Genomic DNA, 23,800 nt, shown 5'->3' on the forward strand with positions numbered 1-23,800 from the left:
GGCAAGGCCTCCCAGAGGGAGTTAGCAGAGCCTGACACACTCAGCTGAAGTAGTCCAAGCCACTCCCCCCTGCACCAAGTCTTTGCAAGGTGTTTCACCATAGGCAGTGGGCTCCAAAAAAAAAAAAAAAAAAAACCCACTTATGCACCAAAGATGGGTCCTGATCCCGCTGCCAGGAGACCCCTTAAACAGATCAAGCTACACAACTGTCTCTTACACAGAGGGCCTAGTCCAGTCCCATGGAGGCTCCACAGCTCTTGGTCTAAAGCTCACGAGTTCTCACTAGTTTGGTTTGGTTGTCTCTGTAGGTTTCCCCATCATGATCTTGATGCCCCTTGCTCATAGAATCCTACTTCTCTCTCTTCTACTGGACTCCAAGAGCTCATCCTTGTACTTGGCTGTGGATCTCTGCATCTGCTTCCATTGGTTACTGGATGAAGGCTCTATAATGACAGTTAGGGTATTCACCAATCTGATTACCAGGGTAGACCAGTTCAAGCAACCTCTCCACTGTTGCTAATAGTCTAAGCTGGAGTCTTTGTTGTAGATTTCTGAGAATTTCCCTAGCACCCAGTTCATCCCTATTCCCACGAAGTCTCCCTCTATCATGGTTTCTCTTTCATTACTCTCCAACTCTGTCCCTGTTCCAGCTCGACCATCCCATTCCCTTATGTTCTCATCCCCCATCCCCCACCCTCCATTGCCCCCCTCACCCCTAGTTTACTCAGGAGATCTCATCTATTTCCCCTTCCCAGGGCAATCCATGTATCCCTCTTAGAATCCTCCTTGTTAGCTAGATGGAGCTGTGGGTTGCAGTCTGGTTATCCTTTGCTTTACATCTAGTATTCACTTATGAGTGAGTACATACACCAAATTTTAACTCAAACTAAGTTCAGTTGTTCTGACATTCCTTCCCTAGCTTGTCTCTTCTCCAACTACCAAATCCTCCTCATTGTCATCACCTTTTTTTTTTTAATCTTCCTTATCAAAATGTATAGAGATTACAGACTGCAATCACACTCACTGAAGCAATGAATGAATGAGTTATTGACGAATTAAGGAAGGGAGGAAGATAGGCAAATTATTTAGCACTTGGCAAAAAAGATTTTTGAGACTTCAGGCAAAATATTTATCTGTGTTTTCAGGACGGCTTTTTCATAGTTTGTGAAATGAGATTTATATGGGGATGTCCTCTTGTGAACAGGCAATTCATAATCATTTGTATACTTCACAAGTCAACACATTCTTGTCCTCAGTCCCAGTGAGTTAGAACCAGCCTCCCAGACTCCTGCTGCTTCCTTTGCAGAACACCTGGGTGCTGGGCAATGTCTGTCTGAGGCACAAGAATTCTTTTCAACATCAGGTGAAGCAACTTAGTTGGGAGCCTGCTCTTCCTATTTTTTTGCTTGTGTTCCTCCTGTGCTGCCCTATGCTTGCTCTCCACTTCCCACAGAGTGCAATTTCTCATAAACTAATCATTAAAAGCATATTTGTATCCCTGAGCTGGCTCAGAAATATATATTTAATTTTTAAGAGTGCTGGAGCAGTTCAGATGAAAAAAAAAAAATGTTGTCTCCTAAATGAAGAATTTCTATTTATTGGTTAACTTTTTGTGTTCTCAATGACCATTTTAAGTAGTATTTTCCTGTCTAAAGCTAATTCCATCATTTCCATAATAGACTTAGAAAAGGGCTCAAAAGACATTCTTACTGTGAATTGGAGATTTGCTTATATTGTCCCTCAATGAATGTCCAGAAATTAAAGACACAGAGAGAACGTGAAAGCATAAACTGGGATTCACAAGGGGATATGCTCAGCATAGATTACAGAAACCACATAAGCTAGAAGAAAATAATATCTGTGTCACTTTAGAGTTGTTATTCAGCTTTTCAGATATTATTTTTCTGACATAATGTCTAAGTAACTCAAAAGTCATTACAAGATTTAAATAAGTACAATTGAACAAGGAAAAGATAAGTAGATATCACTTTCAACAAAGTACTACTTTTCACATAATTTCAATATAAACTTCTTAAAGACTTACTTATTTTTATTTTATATGTATGAATGTTTTGCCTGCATGCATGTATATGCACCATGGGCATGTCTTGTGCTCATGGAGGCCAGGACAGAGCATTAGATACTCTGGAACTAGGGTTATGGATGGTATTGAGAAGTGAGCCTGGGTCCCATACAAGAGCATCAAGTGCTCTTAACCCCAGAGCCATTGCATCAATCCCCCTACAAAGTAAAGGTATAGTCCAAATAGAATGCTCATCACAGGTGACATTAATCGAGGACAGACTATATGGTCATTTGCGTGCTGATTAGATGAGAGCTGATGAGGTGAAAGATGCCACTGTTTCTATTCATCAGGTGAGCAAATGGAAATGTAGAAAGGTAGTTGGACCTGCAACTAAAGTCAAGAAGCTGATAGAAATATGCTGTACCCTGAATTCCTGGCTCAAATAAATCTTACCCGTACTATTGGTCAATGATCCAGATGTTTGTACTCAATATGAAGTTTGTGAAGGGCAGGCAGGCTACTCAATTGAAAATGAAGTTACTAAAGGCCCAACATGATTATAAATTCATCTCCAACGTAGGTAAGGGGCATAGAAAAGAACTCAGAGTTCAGGAGAAATGGTCTGTCTTTGCAAGGCAATGTCACCCTCTGCTTGTGTAAAACACCTGCATTTTCACCAAAAAGAAAAGAAAAGAGAAAAGGATGAACTGGTCATTGTAAACCTCAACACTCTTGTCCTTGAACTTCTTAGAGATAAGTAGGTGTCATTTACTGAAATACAAGTTTCTAAAACAGGTTGAACTCATGGATCATATTTTGGGTTTTGTCATATTACTTTAGAGAAAGGAATATTCATGGATAAGAGCTATACAGTTTTCTGAGAAAGTGTGAGAGAAAAAAATGCATGCAGGAAAAAAATCCCAAAGGGGGGTTGGAGATGAGGTTCAGTGGTTAAGACCACTTGTTGTTCTTGCAGGTGACCCAGGCTTCCAGAACTCACATGATGGCTCACAACATCGATAACTACAGTTCTAGTAGATCTCACTCCCTCTGTCAGCCCCTGTAGGCATCAGGCATGCATTTGCTGAACATGCATAAATGTAAACAAAAAGCTCATACACGTAGAATGTAATAAATGAATCTGTTTTTTTTTTTTAGTTAAAAAGTCCACAGAAGATTTCACCATAGATGTTGGAATTTTTCTGCACTAAAAGGTTTAAGAAGATAGTTGTATTTAGGAAAAAGACAGAAACAACCACCAGAGAGAAATGACTGTTTTCCAAGCTTCAAGTTAAACTGACATTTCAAAAAGTTGCTATTATCTAATCAGAAGAATAAAAAGTTCAAAGGGAGATGTGAAGATGGGAAAACCAGGTACACAGGGAATGTACTTGGCTATAGCAAACCTCCCTACAGACATGTATATTTCTCTTGTCTTTCAGATTCCAAAATTTATTAGAAATGGCACAGTAAATAAAAAGGATCACACAAACACAGCATATTAGGGTAATTATTCACATTCAATAGACTTACAATAACAGAATTTAATAAATATACAAAAGAATATGCCAAGAAATTTATGAGAAACTAGAGTGAATGAAAAATACTTAATTCTAGAGGAATTTTAAGATCAGGGACTAGGTTGTTCACATCAGTTAATATTTTTAAACAACCAACTGTAGCAGAATATGCCAAAGCTAAAATATGCCAACTGCACCCAAAATGTCTGGCACCAAAAAGAATGTGGCAAGCCCCTCTTTCATAACAGTCCAGACAGAAGGTGAGTGAGATCTCCTGATAATTATATCTCACCACATTCTTAAAGGATGTTTTCTCATGTCAGTGTTATTAAACTCTAAATTTTTAAACAGTATTTGTTTCATTAACAGCTTATAATGTACCCATTGGATTTCTATGCCCTCTTCTCCTCTTTCTGCAGCACACACTGTTCTTGTTATACCCTTATTCAGTAGTGGTTCCAAAGCATACTCTTCCCAAGGAAAAGCACAGTCTCCTCATTCATCGGGCTGGTAAGTGCTGTAAGGTGTTCACCACTCAGTTTTCTATCAGCTCCCATTTCAGACTGCAGTTCTGTTCATGTCTTCCTCACGGAAGGTCAGGCTGACGCTTCCAGCATCCTATCACTGACTTCTCCCAACTCCAAGAAGACATTTTTCTGCTTGCTGCGTTCTCTTTCTGTGAGGCCCATGGAGTTAGTTAAGAAGAGCATGAGCTTTTTAGTGTGACATCCATAATTCCTAGTGCCTCCAAATGTGGAGATTTTGAAGCAGTGCTCCTGGATGGACAGGAGGTAAGACAGGAAGTAGAAGGAGATAAAAAGCTCTGGATACCACCATTCTCAGGGTCTTGACTCTCTTGTTTATGTCTAATACTTTACTTTCCGAATCAAGAGAAAGAAGTCTGCAACTTCAAATCAATGTCTTATTTGAACTGTAGGTAGCAAATACCTCCTGAAAGTAAACAGAAAACAGTCTTATATCCAGTATGATACCCTATAAACATAGATCAGAGAGTAAAGGTAGGCCCTTGATACAAACATTCTACACTGTCGTTTATCCTGAGGAAAAGAGTCTGATTATCATTGCATAGATTCTATAACACAAAATCCAAATGGTCTTTTAATTAAAAAAAAAATGGAGCTAGATATTGGTGTAAATGCTGAAAGATCAGAGAGACAAAAGAACAAGTCACTGCCACGTTTTACCTCTAGGACTTCTCAGCCTGAAAAGCCTTTAGTTCCTGTCTCCTCACACGTTATATACCTTTCTCTGTCCAGCCATCATTTCCATTCTAGTGCTGGGTTTAATGGCATGTGTGCTTCCCAGTACTGGGATTAAAGGTGTGTACCACCATTGCCTGGCTCTGTTTTCTCTCCTAGACTCAGTCAACCTCATGTAGTCCAGGGTGGCTTTGAACTCAGAGATCCAGATGGAACTCTGCCTCACGAGTGCTAGGCTAGGATTAAAGGCATGTGCCGCCACTGCCTGGTCTCTATGTTTAATATAGTGGCTTGTTCTATCCTCTGATCATCAGGCAAATTTTATTAGGGTACACAATATATCACCATAATATTCTGTTATAGTTGTCATGGAATGACTTTAAAAGGGGAATGGTATTTTCTTAATGTTTTACTCATAGGAAGCTTTTGATTTTGTTCTTTTCTAAGGCAAGGTAGATATTTTCAAAGACTTTTTTCCCAATCCTATTCAGGCAAGTCAGATAAGCTGTATAATTCTAGGCTATGATTCTACCTTGAGAATGAAGAAGGATCTTGGGAAAAAAGGCTGAATTTCTGCAGTGATCCCCGTGGGAATACACACAGTCCTTCTGTTCATTCTGCAACCACAATCATTGCCTCTTCTCCCTTCCTTTCTGGGGCTCCTATGAATCCATGTGTCATTATGAATGAAGGAATCAGGAGAACAGGTCATAAGTTATGGTACATATCAACTCATATTTACTTTGCAAATATATGAATAATATTCCTAGAATATTGAATAGAGAGATAAAAACCAATAAAAAGGGACATGCAGAGATGCTTGTTGACATATGATGCGGTGCTAACCCCTAAGTCCACATACAGAACACCTCAGGTTTCATCATTGAACATACCTAGCCCATTCCAAATCCCCATTTAACAACACAAGCCATTCTAAGATCAGACTTTCCTCACAGTTACCTCATAACTGTATGAGTGTTGCTGCTAGCTGAGACCACCCAGAATCACAAAAATCATATTGTAACATGTTTATCTACAAAAAGACCAAATTCAAACTTTGAGGTACATTTTCTGCTGGAAGCTTACTGCTTTCACACAAATCATGAAGTAAAGTAAAAAAAAAAAAAAATACTAAACTGAATATTCATAAATTAAGACCCAACTAAAATCTACATGTTAATAAAAAGAAATCCAGGTCCTATAAAGCAAGTTTGAGAATATAAATAACACTAATTAACTCAACACATATTTTGGGTAGTATACAATTATTTTCATGGCTCTGCTTGCCATTTTACACAGCATTAAAATACTATAATAGCCTCACATTACATTAAATATATATTATGCATAAGCTATAGAGCTTGAACTACACATTTTTCAGGATATTATATGCAAGCTTAACATAGTACATATATTAGCTGTATATTAAACAGAATACAAAATGCTTTACCAAGTATTCATATATGACCAATCCAATTAAATATTTGAGTGAGTGTGTGTGTATGTGTGTGTCTTGGGAATCAAAAGAAGGGCCTCCCGTTTGCTGGGCCAGTGCTCTCCTATTGCCCTACTCCTATCCCTGATTATGTTATTTTAATTCAAACCCCCTCTGTTGCTTCCTGCTATATCTGCTTTTTATTTGATTGTGAACAGTTTCAGATACAAAGATGGCACTAGGGTATACAATTATTCACTTTCAAGAGCTGTTTCTGTGTTGTGACTATGTAACGTGCATGCTGCTACAATACATGAAATATATTGATTCCAAACATTATATTTTGGTTGGAATACATTTTATTTCTTATCCTTCCATTCTGTAGTTATGGTCCTCAAGAATGCTTTTAATATCTTGCCATAATAAACAATAGTCCACTGAGTATTCTTGGAAGAAGCTAGTCTAAGATGACCCCATGTCATGTGTAATTTCTTCTACTTGACAATGACTAGGGAAGATAAACATGTCAGGAATCCATGCCTATGCTTATATTACACTATGTGGCACCAACAAAGGAATTTTACATACATAATCAAAGCCCAAGATCAGTTTGTTTTGAATTAATCGAAAGGGAGATTATACTATAGATGCACTGTTTGGAATATATCTACAATATTCCCAGGGAAAGAACACTGGTTGGTTATCAAATACCAAATGGAAAGTCCTGAGAGCCAATGCATATCAATATCTCTATACAGACTGAGCAGGTTGTATTTACATGTTGAGAAATACACACACATATGCATGCACACATACACATAAGGTGTATGCATACTTAATCTTACTATCAAAGAATGAGATTTCAATATTCCAATATCCTTACTAACTTTCTAGTTTTTAATCATACCAGAATAAATCAAGGAAATGTGTAATTGATGTCCTGTGTTTCTCTTATTTTCTATTTAGGATACTTCAATTTCATTGTATTATAATTTCCTCACTACCTTGAATTTCTTCTTCTAGGGACTGTAAATATTATTTTCTATTCTAACACAAAGTCTGCTGTTTTTGTTGCTATTTTTACAGAGATTTAGAGATACTTTAATCATCATTAGAATTAGAGATTTCAATGTATTTTTATCACCACCTGTCTTCTTATGAAATAATACTTTCAAGCTGACATGTTGGAGTTAATTGATAGTTTTTAATGCCATAAATTCATTTTATGATTCCCTTCAAAGGCTGGACATTATTATTTAGAAAATGTAGCTTGCCATTTAACCACAAGTTTGAATCTGAAGTCTCATCTGTCTAAAACCATGTAATGAGAGACAAGGATTCAGGGAACACAGAAGGAGACATGAAAAGGCAAAGGCAGATGACATCTGGTTTCTGACCTTCAGACCTGATTTGTCTGTAGATCCCAGCCTTCAGGCCATCACAGCTGACACAGAAAATACATTCTCATGTCTGTCAGATCAGTGGATAATCCTCAATGATGCAGGTCAGAATTCTTCCCAGTATAACATAAGTCTATGTTAATGGGATGTATGTAATACAGCAAGCCTGTATGCTTAACACTCAGAGGCTTGATGTCTAAGGACTTCCATGCATTTGAGGCTAGCCTGGGCTACATAGGAAGACCTTGTCTCTAAACACAGCAAATCAAAGCACAGGGACAGTGAGATGATTCTGTGAGTTAAACCTCTGACTCTGCAAGGTTGATCATCTGAGTTGGGTTCCTCAGAACCTACTGGAAGGAGGAAAGCACCTCTTGAAAGTTGTCCTCTGATATCTGCACATGGGCCATGATAGGCATATGCCTGCACTCATACCATATGTGTGTCTATATAATTTAAATTCTATTAAGAAATCAAAGAAAATAAAATGGCACACAATTAAAAAGTCCACATCTGTGATCATGAGGATGGAAGAAGGAGGACATTGCATAGCCCCCTTCTTATAGAAGATAATCTCACAGCTCTCTAATTTGAACCATATTAGAGGATAAGGAGACAAAGAGGTTAAAAAAATGTTTATACAGTTATGAGTTACAAGGTGAAGAAGGAGACACTTTAATATGTTAAAAATGAGATGAGAAGAGGAGCCCAGGTTATCTCAAAATATGAGGCTCCAGGAAAAGATTGTTCTATGTATTCACTGGTACCAACTGGGGTTCCTGCAGGGGCAGTGAGACACCCAAGTCTTATAAGGAAAATATCTTTATTTGGAATTTTCTTGGTTCCTTGAAAATGGAATTGGGACTAAAATAGCTAAGAATAATGTTTGAGAAGTCCAGGTATGCTGTGCAACATTTATGATCTATTGAGAAGGCCTCTATGACCAAACTACAAGAAAGTCAGAAACAGACTTGAGACACTAGTATACTAGGGGATAGCATGTACCCAAGCCTGAGAGTTCCAGTTCTATTAACTATATCCAAAACATGAAGAGAGCTACAGAGACACCATGTCTGATGCCATCAATTCTTGCTGTCATCTCAGGCTCAGATAATGCACACCAGCATCCATGCTCACAAATCCTGCAGACCCAAGTAAGAAAGGCTCTCATATGGGAGAATAAATACTCTTATCAAAGGAAATTGACAACTGCCAAACCCCACTGCAAAAAATTAAATAGGAGCCTTCCTCCCCACGTTTCTGTGTGCCCAACCTCTCTACTGGAGGCTCAGAAGATCGGCTCCGATACAGGCAAAGTGAAGAAGTTTCTGGTTTTCCCCTCACATCTGCATTCCAGCAAGACATAAACATCCCATTGTGTGTTGCGTCAATAAGAGGATACTCAGAAATGGTGACCACTTAGTTTTGTTTTTAGTCAACATAAATTAGCCATTCATACCATACCAATTTCTTATTTCAGGACATCAGTTGACAGAACACTTGGGATTTCCAGATGGTTCATCCTATATTGGCATGTTTGCCAACTGTATGTGAAACATCTGGCTGAGTGTCTACATTTCATGCTCTTCCAGTGTATGTTTGGTGTGATACAAACACTTAGAAGCATCACAGTATAATCCAGTGCAGCTGCAGCCATTTAATACTGCTTTGGATCTCCTGGCTTTCCATTTGTCCGGTGACTATGGTAGTGGAGCACGACCATACACCTAGAGAAACAACTCAATTCTAATGTAATATTAGAAGGCTCTTTTCAACCATGGCTGGCACTTTGTAAAAGTGAACAGCGTATTCCCCCTTACACTATAACATGTCCACTCACACTTGCACACACAGCTATAAATTAAAGAACATCCTAGGGGGACATTCATCATAGCAGCTGTAATCTACAAGGCTCCCAGTACAAGTCAAGGAATGTAAGTGAGGAAGAGAAATAAATGCAAAATGTACTCAGGTGAAGCAGAGGCCTTGCTCAGAGACAGTCTATGCTGTGTAAAACCAGAATCTTTGTCCAGTGAATCAGCATAGGCTAGGATAGATTTTTGGAAATGTGAAGAATTTTACATGGGTGTTTGATGTGGGGAAAGAATGAACTTCTGGAAGATAAGTTAGTTCAGCAGTGGCAACTCATCATAAAGATACTGTGGCACACAACACCATCAAATATTCTCTCAATTGACAAAATTTTTGTTCAATGATGGTAACTCTTGCTGTGAAAAACAACTGAACATGTGTGCACCATTCTAAATTTGCTAAATGTAGACATAGAACAAAACTGCAACTTGATTTTAATAACTTGTTTGCTTGGAGATCAGTTTTTAAAGAACAAAATGCACGTGTTTCCCCATCGTGTCTTATCTTCTAGGAGTCACAACAGAATCTCATCTTCAGTGGAGCTCTTTTGAACGTCATCATACTTTCAGTCACTGCTATGCATAGAACCACATGACTGTGAGAAATTACTTCAAAAAATGCACTCAAATATGAGCTCATATGCAAAGTATTACAGTGCGGACGTTCAGCTGTCCCTTAGTTATTATCTCATCAGAACACGATCTTCATTTTACTAAATTTACATCTTATTTTGAAAGAAATAGAATTGAAGTAAAAAGTTATTACAAGAAGATAATCAAATGATCATTAAGTATATTTTTGCTTGCATAATGTTCTGTTTATTAAGTGTTAAAATCTCATCTGATTTTCTGTTTAAATTACCTTTGTGGCTTACTTGTAATACAAATTAATATTTTTGGCTCGGAACAATGTATAAGGATAAGAGTGATTCAGGCAGTTAAAAGCATTAAGGTTAACATCCAAGACAGGTCAAGAAAATTCAAACTGAGGCTTTTGTGACCTCATAACTACAAGAACAGCCATTGTTTCTGTCTAGATGTGCAACTGCCCTCCATCCTTGATTAATGGTGTGTGCTCATGGAAATGTCTTGGCTATGTCAAAATTCCTAGTTTATGTTTTAAATCAGATTAACCATTTTCCATGTCCCTTATTTTCCATGTTTCATTTCTGGGTTATAACTGCCTTTTATAAGCCAAAACCAAATTGAAATAGGATGTGTTGGAAATGTTTGATACATGTCCTTGGGGCCTATAAAATTTGCTTCTCTATATCCTTTTATGTTTGCAGGTTTATTTTTCTTTTGGGGATGTTAGAGGTTTGGGTCACACAGCACCTAGTCAAAAGCTCTCATGTCAAGTTGTAGTCTGTACTACTGAGGTCCAAAAGTTAAAAACTTTGAAAGCAATGTACATTAAAATAGAACAGAAATGTACTACCTCTTTTATATCCAGAATAATAAAGTTAATAAACTACATTCAGAAACCTAAGCTTACATCTAAATGCATATGCATACCCTTGATATTTAAAGCTGTAATATTATCTTACATGTTATGAGGCTAAAAATTTTATAGAGCAACTACCAGGGAATTTTATGTATTGCTGACTCAAATAAGACACTTTTAATTGTTTAGAACTACCTTTGGCATCTGACCAATTGAAACATTAAAAGGTAGATATCACACGACTTTTAGAGTATGAAATTGCACAAGCTGGTGAGATGGCTAAGCTGGTGAGATGACATTCGGTTTCATGGTCTGAGCTTAATCCCTGAAACCTACAGGAGGGAAGGAAAAAACTAACTCCCACTAGTCATTTTCTGACCTCCAGACACACCCTATGATTCCTGCCTTCCAATACATACATACATACATACATACATACATACATACATACATACATACATACATTTTAAAAATGCAGAATATAAGTAATAAAATATTTGAATTCTTCAAGTATCAATGACAAATCGAAGACAATTGATCTGTTTTAGGGTAAATTTTTAAGACTTCTGTCAGAAAAATACAACATATTTGACTTGGAGACAGAAAAACTGTCTTTTTATTTTTAAATAAGAGTTTTCTGTTTCAGGGCAGTGGTACTTGGCTCTCTTAGTGTGGATCTGTTTGATTACAAATCCAAAGAAAATGTTGTGAAAGCAGTAACTTGTTTGCTCTGGGTTTAGAAATTGATGTAAGCTTCACCAGGTTGGTGAACACTCTCACGAAGATTTTGTGTAAGAAAATAACACCGGGAAATGATCCTCCTGAGAAAATCACACAGAGTTGAATTCATGGCAAAATCTGGCTGGAATCAATAAAGTGATTTTAAAAAGCAAACACTGCTGCTATATCTTGGGTGGGCAGATTCTAATTGCTCAAAATTAGGGGAAGTCACCATTCTTGCAGTTACAGTTTCCACCCCTAATAAATAAAAGAATCTTTGCATGCACCCTAAAACATACTTTAATTTGGAACATCTACATCATTTTGAGATGATTTATTCTGAAGCATTTATTTAGAATTGACTCTTGTGTCATAATCCTTTATGACATACTTACTTTTGTCCCTAGACTATGAATCCTACTAACTCTAAATATTCTTCATGCTTTGTATTCAAATAAATGACTGGGATGGCTTAGGTGATGTAGATCAAGTGGATTTATTAGCAGACTTTGTACAGAGAAGTCAAAGAACAATGGAGGAAGAGTGAAATAGTTTTGTGGGTTTGAGAGGCAAGTAAGAGAAAAACAACAGAGCTCGCTCCAGTAAATGTTGTCTTGATTCCGTGTAAGGGAGTGTTCCACAGAGGCACTTGATATATCTAATCAAGGAACTTCAGCAATGCCATGTTCCATTTCAAGACAGGATTCCTTTTGTTTGTTCTTCTTTCTCCCATTTTAGAAGATATTCTCACATAGCTGGAAAAGGTAAATGAAAGTAATGATAATTAAATACCCTTATGCATTATGGCCTCCACATAATCACAATGACCTTTTTTTAAAAAAATCTGAAGTATTATTTTTTAAATGGTTCTGATTGTCCTTAGATAAAATATATAGTCCTCTATAAATCAATCACTGTCCAGGTAGATGTACCAGATAGACATCTGTTTTCTTCATTGGTTGGACCTTCAAATGACAAACTATCTGTTTTCTATAAGGAGAAAGAAGTCAGAAAACATGCAGCTTAAAGCAAGTCACATTAGGTAAGTTCATAGCATAAATGAAAAATTCTGAAAGTTTTAATGCTATGCTTGATAGCAAAAGCTTTTAAAATGAAAAAGAAATAAAATGTAGCATGTATCTATATCATGTATGTATTTTAAAACATGAATATAATCAAGTACTCAGTTTAGTATGACTATAAATCGTAAAATTGGCATTCCCTTACATGAATTGCCTAAGGAACTCTACTTGTTTGGGGTATTTATTTCAGCATCAGTAATGTTATCAATAAATCAAGGACAGATGCAATCAACTGAGTGAATTAATTTTACAACTAGTAATATAATGAATTTGTTGAAAATAAAAGAAGTAAAAATATTGTAATTGTACTACCATTTTATTCATTTTTTCTTGCTGATTTTCAAGACCTAATTGCTATCTTGTGTCTTTGAATAAAGTAGCTATTTAGTCTTGCAATCTGTTAATTTTCACCTTAAAGTTCATACCCCTTACCACATTTGAGTCCCACAAGTTTTTAATCTGTGCTCATCTCCCCTGGTGCTCAGAATTCCCTCTCCTCCTCAACCATTACTATCCAAACTTTCTATTTATTGGGAGATTTAAGGTGGCTTCCAAATTACCCACAAGAAACCCCAAGAGCCTAAATTGAAACAACAGGAAATTAAAATATAATCCAGGTTTTGGTTAATGTATAAAACATATTTCTGTAAGCCCTGTAATTTTTGAAGAATATGAGATAGACATTTGAATTTGAGCTTTTGAGAATCCACCAGAAAGAGGGATATTAGATCCCTGCCATCTATGATTCACATTTATTTAAGGAAAATTAAGCAAGTCACCAAGGAACAACATTGCTGCAACTGCTCCCAAATCCAGAAGGAACTGCTACAAAAAAAAAAAAAAAAAAAAAACAAAACAAAACAAAAAAAAAAACATGTTATTGACTAATGTTATAGAGGAAACACAGTCTTTTAGAAACACATCAACATGGAACTTAACAATCCAAGAGCTAAAAAGATTTCAGAAAAATGGGATTCATAAAGAATATTGTGATTCACAATCTAGTCTGATTATTTAACTTTACAATATGCTTTGAAATGTTAGGGGAAAACGTAACATACTTCTCTTTTACTCAGTCATTAGCTGATTAATTCCTCATTGATGTTTATCTTTATACAAAAGGTACAGTGTTTGCTCTCACTTGAGTAAGTGTGCTGGGGTTACTAAGAACTCTTTATAGTTTTCATAACATAACTCAATACTTTATAGTAACATTTATTATGATAATGTAAAATATTAGGGGATAGTATGGTAGAAAATAATAAACCAGTTAGGAATATTTGAGATGGTCTTGCTGGTAGTCAAGGAACAGGGATAAAAGAGAGCAGGTCTAGGATGTTCAGAACACATGGATAGCATGTGTGTGAAAACATGAACTTACCTGAGAGAAATGTAGAATAACTGTGGTAGAAATGCAGTAGCAACAGCTCAAGGTAAAAGGGAAACTGAACTCATATCATACAGAGCTTTACTGGCATAAGGATGAAGTTCAGATCTTGTCTAATGACTGATTGACTCTCCTGAAAGCTGTTATGTAGTAGACAACACAGTTTGCTTTGAATTTTTGCAGCTTAAGCTCAGAAGTCAGGAAACCATCAATAAGGACACAGTTTGATGGAAACGGAGGGAACTGGGGACATAAAGTGTATTTGATATAGAAACTATAATGGCTAAAACTATGATTTGGAGAGAGAGGACAAGAAGATTTCACTTCTGGGCAGTTAATAAGCATAAAGTAATAAATCAATCTTTAGTTTTTAAAATTGTGTTTTATTTACTTACAAGGTATTTTTTATATTTTATTTTCTACTTAAATGGTAGAGGAAGAAAATGAAACATTTTACCTGAATGATAATTTTAATTTTAAAATAGGGATTAAATTGTACCACTCATCCTAGTGACTTTGTTACTCATTCAAATATTGTGTCTTCTCATGGTAGTATCCAAAGTCGTATTAGGTAGAAGGACAGTCACAAGTATCAGTTACATGGATATTTGAATCTCTATAGAAATTCAAGACTTAAAATCAACTACTTTCACCAGGTGGCAGTGGCGCACGCCTTTAATCCCAGCACTCAGGAGGCAGAGGCAGGCGGATCTCTGTGAGTTTGAGACCAGCCTGGGCTACAGAGTGAGTTTTAGGAAATGTGCCAAAGCTACATAGAGAAACCCTGTCTTGAAAAACCAAACAAGAAAAGAAAAAAAAAAAAAACAAAAACAAAAAAGCTACTGTCCCAGAAACTCAAAGACCAAACTTAAGTTCAGTACAATAGAAACTTCAACAAAATCAATTCCATTCCTAACAGGCTGCCACACATGACAGTCAATAGAGTAGCTTTTGCTAACACCTGCTATCCATGCCTCCACATAAAAGATTGATCTCAGAGGTGTCAAAACGTATATTTTAAGAAATGATAACTTACATATTTTAAGGGAAATGTGCAATAACTGATACTAATTGGAAAAAAAGAGACACCACTAAAGATATATCAATATGGGAACATGCTATACTGCTGGTTACTGTGCAAAATTTGAAGAAATCTGAACAACTACTGAAGATCAATGACTAAATCTTCTGTGGGTATATACCCACTAGAGCCAGATGTATGTATCAACTGTATTGATATCTCAGGATGAAGAAAAAAGAAAACTGGAAGGTGGGTCTCAGAGTTTGAAGCCAGCCTGGTCTACAGAGCAAGAGTTTTAGGACAGCAAAGGATACACAGAGAAGCCTTGCATCATAGCTAGAAGTTTCTCCAGTCCTGCCTGGCCTGGAAGTCCTGTGGACTGCTTATAAAACAATCACACAGAGGCTTAATATTATTTGTAACTGCTTGGCCAGTTAGCTCAGGCTAACTACTAACTAACTCTTACATATGTTAATCAGACTATATATGTTAATCTATATGTCTCCATGTGTTCCGTGGCTTTTCCTGTGTGCCATTACATGCTGCTCCCTGCACAGCGAGTTGGCATCTCCTCACTCAGCATTCCTCTTTCCAGAATTCTCCTTGTCTGTTTATCCCACCTATACTTCCTGCCTGGCTAGTGCCCAATCAGCGTTTTAATAAACCAGTGTACAAAAGCATTATCCCACAGTATTGTACCAAAAAAAAATCAATCAATCAATCAATCAGCAAATATACAATAGCAATTTGAAGGTTGTGGTTTTAGTAGATGGTAGGATAAGAGTAGATACTACATAAAATTTTGTAGGAGATATCTTTGGCAACATATCTCTAGTTTTAGGTGTTCTATTTTTGAGGGTATAATTAATTTACAAAATTTCTTCATTCTCTTCCCTCCTGCTTGTATACCATCACCACTCTCCTTCAAATTCCTTGCTGTTTTTCAGTAACAGCTGTTGAATTCATGTGTATATGTATAAACATGTACGTATGTATACATTTATTTTTAAATAGAACCTGTTCTGGCCACATAATGCTACCTATATGCATGTTTTCAGGAATGACTATTTGGTACTGGACAACAATTGTTATGCTCTTCCCTGAGGAAGATGGCTTCTTCAGTTCCTAGTTTTCCTCAGTTCTATAGCTCTTTCCAGTTGAGGCCTCCTGGATGTTTGTTCTTCTTGTTTCCTGTGTTCATTGTTGTCATCCTTGTTCAGCTCATATCTGGGCAGTTATGTCAGTGAGACTTTGTAGCTTTGTGGATATAGCTTCTGATATTACACGGAGACTTTTAGTTCAGATAGTTATCCTATTTAATGTATAGTTTAACTTAACTCATATTTATTATTGAGATACTTGTAAAATATTTAATAATTGATATCTTTTGGGGAAATAATATTTAATATATCTTCAGAAATTAGTATCTATCTTTACATATTTGGGTTTATCGGTCACTAGGCAACGTGGCTAGGCAGCTTCCATCATAGCTAGATTTGGAAAAGGAGAAAGTTAAGCTTAAATAGCACATCTGCCAGGTCTTCTCAAACAGATAATCTGGATGCTTAAGTCTGTTCTTAGAGAGTCTGTGAGGTATCTCAGATAGGATACTTTCATTGGTCCAGAGATGGTCCTGGCCAGATACTACTAATGAATATAATTACCGAAAAGCCTGAAATTAGGGATTTTGACTGTGTCTATTGTAGCACAGTTGTAGAAACATTTTAGTTGTACAGGGGAAATTGTGCCCAATGAATAATGGAAAAGCTACAATAGCACACAAGAAATTCATAGCAGAAAATGGCTAATAATCAAAAGCCAATATCACTAAGATTCCTTGAGACTTGGTTTTAACCTCTGGAAGAGTAACTCTTCCAGGTATAGCTTTGTCATAAGCAGCTGAATTCCTGCTTCATATATTTTTATATAATGCAGCAGACACACACATTTGCACACACAGAAATCCAATAAAAACACTAAACTGAAAGCTTATATATATTATATATATATATACATATATACATATATATGTATAGACACACACACATATATATGTGTGTATATATATATATGCAAAGGACCTGTAAGCTAAGAAAACCTAGAGCCCTGACAAATCTTATGAGATAAAGGACCTCCAATGATGCCATTGAGTTCATTTGTATTTGCAACTATGGCTGGGAATAGAACCTGGCTCTGAGAATGGTTTGTATATCAAGTGAGGCTCTGTTGGAGAAAACCACTTTCTCACTGTAAGCAGTTATCACCTGGAGAAAGCTTCTGGGTTAGAGATAGGAGCTTATGTCTAATTCCTCGCTCAGTGACTGGACCCCATCTGGTATGGATTTGTGCAGGCCCTGGCCCTGATGACATAATTTCTGTTAGTTTGTATGAGCATTTGTGTAACTGGAGATGTCTCCAGTTCCACCGGGCCCACAGCCACTCAGACCCAAGTAAACACACAGATTTATATTACTTATCAACTGTATGGCCTTGGCAGGCTTCTTGCTATCTAGTTTTTATATCTTAAATTAATCCATTTCTATTAATCTGTACCTTGCCATGTGACTCATGGCTTACTGATATCTTTACATCTCACTTCTCAGGGTGGCAGTGGCTGGTAGTGTCTCCTGATTCAGCCTTACTGTTCCTAGAATTCTTTTCTTTGCTTGTCCCACCTATACTTCCTGCCTGGCTACTGGCCAATCAATATTTTATCTATACAGAATGATATAAACAGCACTTCCCCCCATTTTTAGAAAAGGAATGTTTTAACTTTCACATAGTAAAATTACATATAACAAAAAAATTATCAAGCAAGAATTACCATTACAATATCTAGTCTATTTCTAATATCTAGTTTATTTGTATTTGGTAAAAGTTAAAGAAGATATCCTATCTATCCTATATTTGTGAGTCTAAGGTTTCATATCTAACTTATCTTTTACCATAACTAAGGAAAATTATAGCTAGTCTTCAACTACATCAAAGACCTCAGAAGGATATAATATTACCTGAGAAATAGGAGAAGGATGCAAACAACTTTCAGGAGTCTTGTGAAAGTAGACAGAGACAGCTGGCAGCCTGAGCAGTCATCCAAAGCTCTTCTGTAAAGTTGGGGCATCTGTCTTTAGCCCACAGGTCTAGAGTCTCTCAGTCACTTCTCTCTGTTTCCTCTGTGAAGCAGGAAGCTGGAGGGCCATTTTGCCAAGCAAAGTTCAGTGATCATCTTCCTATGGGTCCTGCATGTCCAGTCAATACATTTTTTTTTCAAGCAGTCCAGGCAAGAAGAGTTTCTTACCCAAATGGCTATTTTTGTCAAGAAGAAGAAAAACTCCATATGGAGGATCTTCAATGCCCATCCTCCTCTCTGAAGTAAATCAGTGCTGCCAGGAGCAGACATGTCTCACTGTCCAGAAAGTCCAAATTTTTAAAACATTTTAAATGCCATATTCCATAGGTTTTTGAAGTGTTTGAAGATTACCTACCTAATTGAATTATATCTATGTATACCTAGAAAACCTATCTATATCTATACTATCCCCTTTTCTTTTGAAAGAGATCACATTTATAATCAACCTGCTTTAAATAAAAATATTGGTTTTACTCTGTCCCATACCTGAGAGCTCTTCTGATATGGGACAGAAAAATCTCTCAACCTTTTTTCTTTTTCTTTTTCTTTCTTTTTTTTTTTTGTAATATGCTTGGGTTTAGAGAAGGTGTGAGTCCATTCCCTCTCCAAAGCTAGCTTGGTATATTTGGAAATTTAGGTGTAGCTTCTCATACTACTTACTGCTGGATGAGGACATAAAGAAAATTTTAGGATTATGGGATATTCCATGAGGGTGTATTGTCTGAGCCAGTTGCCTTGAAACCATTCTGGATGTTGGATCATCTGGACCATGGTGTCATCAGAGACCTTTCAGGGAGTCTTGGCTGGTCAAACCTTATGTATCTTAATCTGGAACAAATTCAGAGCCTCTGGCATTCTGTGGAAACAAAGGCAAAGCCTCCTTTCCAATGCAACATATCCTTACATCCAAATTTTGAAGTCAAGATACTTTTAAAATATACATATTGGTTTCACTGAACAGCCTTTACATCAAATGTTCTTCTGTAGTTAAAAATGCCAAAGACAACACAATCCAGATTCTCTGTGTGATCAGTGATATCCATCTTTTGTTGTTGTTGTTTTGAGACAGGGTTTCTCTGTGTAGCTTTGCACCTTTCCTGGAACTCACTTGGTAGCCCAGGCTGGCCTTGAACTCACAGAGATCCTCCTGGCTCTCGCTCCCAAGTGCTGGGATTAAAGGCGTGCGCCACTACCACCCGGCATGATATCCATCTTTATGTGTATTATTTTTTATATTACTTTTACTTTTTCTTTAAAGACTTCATTTTTAAAAACTATCTATTTTTTATATTACTGTCTATATTCATTCTTCTCTCCTCCAAGCCTACATACATTTTTATGCATACTGTAAACCATTTAAAGTCTTGTTCCATATGAATCTATCTTATTATGAATCTATTGCTTTAAACACCAGCATTTCTGCCCACCTCAGTTTCCCAACATGTTGGAACTTATGTTTACCGCCAGCTCTGGGAACCAGGCTCCCACCAACTCTGGGAAACAGTGGGTCTACAGTTTCATCAAAGAAGCCCAGAAACTTTTTTTTTTTTTCTAAACTAGCAAAAGCTATATTTACCCCCACAGCATAATGTGCAGCTTGGAATCTGCCATGTTGCATGCAGGTCAAGCCAGCACACCACAAACCCACCATAGAGTAGCTCAAGCCCACATGTTGCAGCATCTAGCTGCCTGCATGGGACATAAAGTAGGAATCTGTTTTGGCTCTGTTTAGAATTGCTTATTAAGTATTCTCAGGTTTTAGGTGGAAACTCGAGCCGTTGGGCGTCACTTGCCCTATTGCTTTTAGAAGGCCTTGTTTCTTTGGTGTCCACTATCCCTTCCAGCTCTTACAATCTTTCTATCTCTTCTTTTTGGTATTCCCTGCACCTTGAGGGGAGGGAATTGATGGAGAAATCCCATTTAGGACTGAATTTTCAAGGTCTCTCTCTCTCTCTCTCTCTCTCTCTCTCTCTCTCTCTCTCTCTCTCTCTCTCCCTCTCTTTCTTTGCAGACTGTCCAGTTGTGGGTGTCTGTTTTAATTCTCATCTACTTCAAAAGGAAGCATCTCTGATAATGGTTTAGCAGAGACTGTTCTATGTCTAGAGCAGAATGTTATTAGAAGTCTTTTTGTTGCTGTGGTCCTTTAACAGAACATTAATATTTATTTTTTCCCTAGGTCAAAGACCTATCTAGTCTTGGGTTCGTGGCCACCTTAGTACTGTCAGGGATGGGTTTTATCTCAGGAGTGGCCATTAAATCTAGTCAAATATTGGTTGGTTACTCCCACAGGACTTGTGCCACTGTTGCACTAACACATCTTGCAGGCAAGTCACCATTGTAGATAGAAAGGTTTGTAACTGGGTTGGTGTTTACCTTTCTTCCTTGGTAGCATGAAGAAGCAGCCTGCAGCACCATGGACATTATTCAATAGGGGTGAAAGCTTCAGGTAGGCACCAGCTTGAGTTTAATGTATTTAATGAGTTATATAATTACTGTCTTTGGAAATGGGGTCTTACTGTCAGTTTGTGGAGAGAAATTAATAGTTTTGGTAATAGTCTGGGTTGTTTGAGGGTGTCCATGGGTTACCTTTGATCAACAACTCAATTATATGTAATACATCCCCAGAACTGGAGGTTTTATTTGGTGATGAGCGCTGTCTAGTTGGGACTCTGTCTTCCTCATTATTTAGTAATTCCATTTAGATCACCTTCATATATGCATGTATTTTAAGAAGCTTCTACTGTCTTAGATTTCCATATGAGCCCCCAAATGGCCCTAAGTTGTAGCTATAACTCCTTGTATTCCCTCTCCTACACCAATAACAACTATCTATTCTATTTCCCATTCCTAAGGAGATCCAACCATCTCCATAGTTCATCTCAATATTTATAATATATATCAAATTGACAACAACTTTAGAAAGCATCTAAGTTACCTGCATAATCAAGTAATATCTCAAATATGAGCATATAGAAATGCTAATGAAAAACAGGACAAATATAGAGAACAGCTTTCAGTAAGTAATGAGATGTTCAGAAAGAAATAAAGCCATAAAAGAAGAATTATTTAAATATAAATAAATAAATAAATAAATAAATAAATAAATAAATAAAAGAGTTTCACTGAAATTACAAATGAGATTAGGGCCTAAGAATACAGTTGGTGGGAAGACTATTTTGATACTGAAGCTAAAAAGAAAATCTTACAAGCTTCCAGACTCGAGGGTAACATTATTCACAGGAGATAAGTAATTGGGCTGGCATAAACTTTATATCTATATACTGGAAGTAAGAAGATAATAAGACACAGATTATTGAGATGAAAAAACAAACACTGACTGTAAGGTACCTTCAAATAGAATTATATGAGTGGGAGTGATCAGATAAAAAGCCCCATCGTTCCTGCGGAATGGAAAGGAATGGAAAGCAGCAGAACACTCTCCCACTTGAAAAAAATACAGAACTTAAGTTAATAGGTATGCATTCCCCCACCCTTAACAGTAGGAGCAAGCCATTGAGAAAACTGCAACTAGAACGGCTGATTCTAGACAAAAGTATCTAGAGAAGATGCCTTAATGACCCAGTAGTTTTAACCTGCATTTGTTTGCATCCAAGTTAGCTAAGGAGACTCAGATGTAATACTCTGCACTTGTGGAGCAAAGCCCACAGTGAGAGAGAAAGCCCAGATATAAACTTTCTCTCAAGACAGAGGATGAATTCTGGGAGTAAGCAACATGGGGAAAATGCTTTAAAGGTAAGTCATGAGGTCTCTACAAAAGGGTATGGCCCCTTCAATAATCAGTGTATAACCAGTTAGAAGGTGAGTAGTGGAGAATATCCCAGAAAGAATGGAAACTAAAGGAGACCCTGAGACTCTAGGAATAATCTGAACCTTCACATGACAACTCCAGGTCCCCTATGCCTTAGTCCTTAATGGCTTAGGTTTATCCCTGACATCTATGTATAGCACAAAAGCAAAACCTACTCCACAGAAATGCCAGATAATGAATCAATAATTTTTATACTCAAGAAAAACTGAATAGATCTGAAAAAATACTGAAGATCAACACTAAAATTTCATGTTTTAAAAAGAAACACAATTGAACCCACTGATGACTTTTGCATACAGGTAGTTTGGTGAGACCCTCAAAATACACGATTAACATGTTTGAAAGCATAAAGAAATACATGAGGCAATGTAAAAACACAATGAGGGCACACATGTCTGAGAATATAATAAAGAAAGCCAAAAAAAAAAAAAAGAAACTTGCATTTGAAATTCAGCACAGTAGTATTTTTTGGCAATTTTATCACACTCACTCACAACTTTTTGCATCATTATATGCATAATTCTTGCTAAAACTGTTACCAGAACAAGAAATATTTTGGAGTGGGATACCAGGGGTTATTATACAAGCTACTTGGCAAGTGCCATTTAGCCAAGTGAGGAATGTCATGGGATTTCAGCATTTGTCACCTAAATACACTGATGTTTTCAATGTGTAAGCACATGACCATCTGTGAGAAAAAAAATTATTTGAATTGCAACATTGAACACTGAAAAGACATATGTGTATGTGTGTTACATAAAAGACATTTCCAAAATAGAAATTCTTTAAGTGACTCAAAATTATGCTCAGTCTATCTACTTACTGGTTGGTACCTATACTAGGGTACTGGGTACCTATAATCTTATCACTCAAGAGACTGAAGCAAGGAGATTAAAAATTTGAGGCAACTCTGGATTACATTACAACAAAAATAACAATTTATTGTGTAGAACACAAAATGTATGAAATTGTATAAAAATGTTAAAATGAACTTTTGTGTGCTGATTATTAGCTATAAAGATGATCACTTCCAGGTCAAATTTATTTAATGTTGATACTTAGACATTTCCCTTCACATCCGGATTATGTTGAGACTATATCATTCCATTCAACAGTATTTCAAAGAACATGTAAGGGATGACATTAGTTATAACACCATCAATAAACTAGAATATTAAGTATTCATTCAAATTTTATAGATGATTTTAGGCATTTTAGTTAACTGTTCTAGTAAAAAGCAAAAATATTATGTATCAAAATTAATTATTAGATTAATTAAAAATCTATAATCTATAAATTTCTCCTTTATCTCAATTTATTTATCTAATTAATATATAATTACATCATTTATTCATTTATCAACTCATCTTCACTCATTCCCCTCCCATGTCTGCCCTGATTCCTAAAAAATTTAGGCTCCTGGGCTCCTTGTCTTCAACCATTGCATATATACATATATGTATAACTTGTTGAGTCCATTCAGTGCAGTGCTGCCTTCTTGTGGATGTTTCTAGGGCTGACCATGTGCTGCTAAGTAACCAATCAGGGGTCTTATTTCTGGGAAAGACCAATTCTCCCTCTTCCCTAAGTTATCACTTGCTTGTAGTTCTTCTTCTAAGGGTGGGCCCCTTAGATGTTTCCATCTTTGAGATGTCAACTATTGTTTGAATTGCTAGGTCTTGGTTTAGGAAGCAATGTTATTGATATTTTGTCCT

At 36.7% G+C, this 23,800-nt stretch overlaps 1 protein-coding gene across 3 annotated transcripts in view; it reads left to right on the top strand.

Annotated features, from left to right (window-relative positions):
• The window catches only part of Gpc5 (glypican 5), a 1,359,592-nt gene that overhangs the window by 1,300,577 nt on the left and 35,215 nt on the right, over positions 1–23,800 (top strand). The window contains exon 8 of one of the 3 annotated variants that reach the window (XM_036198930.1): positions 12,634–12,655. The exons of the other annotated variants lie outside the window; for them this stretch is intronic. Within the exon in view, the coding sequence (XP_036054823.1) occupies positions 12,634–12,635 (2 nt within the window). The 3' untranslated portion in view covers positions 12,636–12,655. Of the gene's footprint in view, positions 1–12,633; positions 12,656–23,800 lie in introns of those variants that run through there. 3 annotated transcript variants of the gene reach the window in all.

Source organism: Onychomys torridus, chromosome 9 (genome assembly GCF_903995425.1).
Source record: "Onychomys torridus chromosome 9, mOncTor1.1, whole genome shotgun sequence".
In the NCBI taxonomy this organism is placed as follows: domain Eukaryota; kingdom Metazoa; phylum Chordata; class Mammalia; order Rodentia; family Cricetidae; genus Onychomys; species Onychomys torridus.